Here is a 5,396-nt window from a genome sequence, read left to right on the forward strand (position 1 = left end):
TTAAAAAATTAACATTAATTAAATATAAATAATAATTACCTCATATTTTTCCTTTATTTTTTTGTTAATTTGTTTTTTACTTATTTAATAATTTCAAAAATTCATAATATACCACAGAGAATCTGCCAAGATGGCGTCATCTATTGGCCAGCCATTAATAAATGACAACATTTCTTCTCGTCAAACTCTATCGGTAAAGTAATAGAAATAATATAATATGTACATTATCGTAATATTTATTGATGTTATTCAATAATTTTTTTGAATAAATTTATTTTTAAACTTTATTTATTATTATAACATAAAATGTACTTATTTTATTATTATAAACATAGTTTAGAGAGAATAATTAATATATAATTTTTTAAAAAATTATATTTTAAATAAAAAATATTAAAAGAAATTTATGTACCTCTAATTATTTTTGTCATTTCTATTAGATTGTCTGGTAAGTTCGAGCCGATGTTGAAGGAAAATTGAAACGCAGAAAATTTTAATTTAATAAATGTATACTAAAATTTAAATTTTAGTCGGCACGAACTTTCCGGACATCCCAATATCTTACATTTATGAACGTTATATTTTGTTTCTTGTTTTTACTATAAAATTTTAAATAATAAAATTTTTTATGTTATTATTTCACTTTTAAGTTTACTCTTTTGAGTATCTTAAATTTCAGACCAATAAATACTTTTTTTAATGAACAGAAAATATTCTATCTATTTAACGTAATCTTTATTATTTTTCGCTACGCGAATAATTTGCGAATAGTATTACTATGAGATTATGAGCTATTTATGCGATAAGTGCGGGATTTATCAATGAGGCAAGTCGGTGAATAATATGTTCGTAAAAAATGTTTCAAGAATTCGATAAGATCGAATGAATTCCACATCATTCACACGAGACAATGCAATTAATAATTAATGAAAATGCAAATGCAAAAAATTCCACACATTTTATACTAAAAAGTCATAATTGAAGATGTGGTATGCTAATTTTTCACATAAAAATTGCACATAAAAATTTTACATAAAAAATAAAGAACATTTTTTTTTTATTTTTATAAGGAACTGTAGAATAATAAAAAGTGGTATTGTTGGAACTGTCAGTATTCTTTTTTATGTTAATAGAATGTTCACAAATCCATACATCTTGACGCGTGCAAAGAATCCGATTATCTAACATCCATCTCATTAAAAAACGCATACGGCGCTATGTCCAAATACAGAAAGAGATTTATTCCTACGACCAAAAAAATATGACGATCTTCGCACTTCGTTTGCGTCTTGCGGCGTAGTATAATCACCGCAGGAAGCAGAAACGACTCGTGAGATTATACAGAAGATGTAGGCGAATTGATCGGAGGATTCACTTGAGAGATAATAATAAAGCCATGGTTCTCGAGAATGCGAAATCGGCTGGATGATTTGAATGAGAATGTTGTGCAAAAGCGGCCGGCCACGCGCGACGCCTCTCGCATCAGCACTTTTACTTCGCATGAGAAGGAAAGCATCTAAAGGAAGTGGCGAATGTTAGGTGAGCAAATGTGTAACCTACATTCGATATGACTTTCGTTCATTGTGATATACTTGATCTGTTTTCGCCCCCCCTCGTCATTTTTACTCATATCTTTTAAATTAAAATATATCTTCCTGTGTATATTTTGATATGGAAGATAACGGCATGTGTTGCTTTCCTTCATATTTTCAAGATAAATACTCTCTCTGTCTCTCTGTGTGTGTGTGTGTGTGTGTGTGTGTGGGTGGGTGGGTGTGGGTGCGTGCGTGCGTGCGTGCGTGCGTGTGTGTGTATGTGCGTGCGTGCGTCCGTGCGTGCGTGCGTGCGTGTGTGTGTGCGTGCGTGCGTGTGTGTGTGTGTGTGTGTGTAAAACAATATTAAGTCAAAAGTGATCAATTAAACCAAAGTTACATATTATTTACTGGATATATAGTGAAAGAAAAATTTTGCACAGGGAAGATAAAGAAAGCTTTATTTATAAAAAATAATCATTTATTAATAACGAATATTATCTTGATATAAAGAAAAAAAATTCGTAAAAAAGTTTATTATCTTACAATTAAAAGTTAAATTTCTCGATTGCATGAATACTCTTGCCGAATAATATACTTTCATTTTCACTTATTATTAGAATAATATATATATTTTAATCACACACACATAACACACACACACACACACACACACACACACACACATCTTTTTTAGAAATGTACAATCTATTTTATTTTTGCTAATAAATTGTTAATTAATGTTTACTTTCTAAAAATAAAATCTTTTAAAAAGATATCTTATTGTATAAATATTTTTACACTTACTTTATATAACTATAACTGTGTATATACTGTATAACGTTTTTGTTAAACTAATTTATGTATTAAATAATATTTAGACGTATAAAAAATAAATTAAAACTATCGTGAATGTCAAAAGATTAGAATAATTAAAAAATTGTATTTTTATTATATATTTATTGTATTTTTATTATATAATTTTTTATAACTTTAATAATAATTTAAACTGCATTATATCTTTATTTAAAGTTAATTTAATCAAATTAAACAGAATTTATGCATTTAAAGCATGTGAAAATTAATCTTCCACTATGTAAAAAATTCTTTCCATCTGCACCTTTCACGGAACATTAATGACAGATCACGATGTGGCTATAATGTATATAATGAGGCAGTAGTCAATGCGTGTTAGATGAACTATGCATATTAATAAGAAACTCAATTGCTCGCATTTCTCATCACCTTTAAAGCAGTTGGGCAATATACCTTCATGCTATAAAGAAATCGTGATCTTCGGATAAGTACACAACAACAATAAAGTAATATTGACTTATATTATTGTTATTATAAAATAAAAATTTACTTAATTTAAATTTAAGTGCTTTATAACAGCATGATAAATCATTATAAGCGATAGAAGATTGATGAAGGTAAATGGAGATTGATGAAGTATGTTACAATTTAAATTTAAAAAAATGAAAAGTTTGATGATGGTGCAGAGAAAAGTAAAGAAAACATAAACACACGCGCACACGCACACACACACACACGCGCGCACGCACGCACGCGCGCGCACACACACACACACACACACACACACACACACACACACACACACACACACACACACACACATAAAACATTTCGTTAACAACATTTTTATGATTTTGCTTCGTCCTTTTTACTTTCAGCGATTGTTTTTTCACGGAAAATGCATATCGCGTATTTTCGCGCGAATACAAAGGATGTATATCAAATAAAAATGCGGATGCAAAAGATTCATGTCGGAAACCGCGATCGTCGATATTTATGAGAACCGCCGGAGCGTCAGTGAATTATCCGGCAACATTTGTTCGACATATGTTTCTTCCGGATTTGGAGAGAACCGGTTTTCTTCCATAAACCTCTATAACTTAATTCAAGAGCGATTCAGTAGAAATATCAATTAAATATTTTATTATGCACAGTTACTAGATATTTCTCTAGATGCTATTCTTTATATTCTTATTTATTATTTCTTACGTTCAATTTTTTGGTACAAAAATTGTCATTTACATTGTGCAAATTTAATCATAATTAAATAACACAATTAATTCTTTGATAAATAGTATCCTTTGAAGAAAAAAGTCACATTAGACAAAGTTAGCTATTTATTTATAAGCTCAATTATCATCTCATATATATCTTATATTTTGTTAAAAATATAAGAAATAAGAAGGCATAAAAAATTATCTGTGAAAGAACTGTTTTGTTAATATCTTGTAAACTATACAGTTCATAATGAAAGTTGTTTAAAATTTCAGAATCATCTTTTTATCACACCAGGATCTAATCTTATGAATGAAACTGGCACATTATAGATGAGACGTCTAGCTTTTTCTAATATTAATTGCATATTCTCTTTTAATTAAATATTCGAATAAAATTATTAAAAATTGCATTGGAAAATGCATTGCAAATATTTGCAGATTAATCTATAACTCATTTTTAAAAAAATGTTAACCGATGCTGATTATAAAACTGTTTTCTGATACTGAAGCGATTAAAGGAGTTGAAATTTCAAAGTACAATTACTTAAACACGAAGTAGTAACAAAAATTCATTCAATCGTGCATAAATATGAGTGTATTTATTTAAATTATCTTAAATAGACACATTACTTCTTCAGATTTCTTTTTAAAAAGTAAGAACCTTTGAACATGCACGTCTCTGCTTTTCAGATTTAGATGTAGAGCTTTCAACAAACAATGTTTTCTCGCGCTTTTATCAAACTGATTGGAAACAGCTGGTAACAGATAAGCAGCAAATGACGTGACAGACGAAATAGCAAGTTACGCTCCTGGTATCTCGCTGCGTCGTCACACCTGTTGCCCTCGGCAGGATACCAGTGTGATACGCCACTGGCACTGTAAACCGCTGGCACGGCTCACCTGTTGGCCTCAGCAGTACTTGCTGGGTTCTCGACCGCGCGGCACCTTTCGCCCGACGAAGCTGCTGACGAAGCGACGGACTTTCCGTTCTCCACGTATTCTTCGTTCGGCGAATTCTCTCTCTCGCGCGCGTACGTCTCCAAGAGACGGTTGTCGTTTCTCCGATTGGTCCTCGTCGATCGGGGATCATATCCGGTATTGGAAAGAGAAACCGGAAGGAAAGGACCGCTTAAAGTGGAGCCTTCGCCTTCGACCTGGAGAAACGCGACGCGTCGCACCGGACGAACGAAGAAGAGGGAAGGCAGGCGAAGAAACTAACCGGTCGGTCGCTTTCCGCGGATTCCTTAACCGCCGTCGGCCCCCATCTCTGGATTGTATGCAAATACCTTGCGGAAACATCCTCGTGCGGGTTGCTACCGGCCAGAAGAGTGCGGTCACCCTTTCTCGAGGATACAAGGAGCTCATTTCCTCCGCGTAAAATTTTTGTGTCTGCAACTCAGGTATGCATATGAAATTCGCATATCTTCATCACGCACGTATACGATATTTTCGCGATAAACAAGGTCCAATAGTCGCGCAAACTCGATTACTGTAACGATTCATTCATCAGAATATTTGAAACGAGAGTTGTTGAATTCGCCTTTGGCGTGTTGCTTGTGAAAGCAAAATTCGAAGATTTGGAGTCTTGGAGTCGATTCTATTTTGCGTTAATTTAAATTTAAAAATAATTTTAAAAATTATATATTGAGTGAATAATACATATAGTATATAATATAAGTGTATATATATTATAAGTGTTTCTCTTGTGAGATAAATTTTCTGACAAATCTGGAGTAGATAATTTTTAGAAAATTTAATTGGAATCTGTTACTAAATACAATTCAATTTTCTCAAAATTATCCAAACGTATTTGCGATATCTTTGAATGACA

General features: G+C 31.9%; 2 protein-coding genes across 2 annotated transcripts in view; one reads left to right on the forward strand and one right to left on the reverse strand.

Moving 5' to 3' along the window:
- LOC108685968 (MD-2-related lipid-recognition protein-like) overlaps positions 1 to 4,655 on the reverse strand; it is an 11,280-nt gene extending 6,625 nt beyond the window's left edge. The window contains exon 1 of the mRNA XM_018190983.1: positions 4,400 to 4,655. Within this exon, the coding sequence (XP_018046472.1) occupies positions 4,400 to 4,655 (256 nt within the window). The remainder of the gene's footprint in view (positions 1 to 4,399) is intronic.
- The window catches only part of LOC108686066 (echinoderm microtubule-associated protein-like 2), a 44,123-nt gene continuing 43,224 nt past the window's right edge, over positions 4,498 to 5,396 (forward strand). Inside the window, exon 1 of the mRNA XM_018191139.1 lies at positions 4,498 to 4,965. The gene's annotated coding sequence lies outside the window, so the exon portion shown is untranslated. The remainder of the gene's footprint in view (positions 4,966 to 5,396) is intronic.

This window comes from Atta colombica, unplaced genomic scaffold, assembly GCF_001594045.1.
Source record: "Atta colombica isolate Treedump-2 unplaced genomic scaffold, Acol1.0 scaffold163, whole genome shotgun sequence".
NCBI classification, from domain to species: Eukaryota; Metazoa; Arthropoda; class Insecta; order Hymenoptera; family Formicidae; genus Atta; species Atta colombica.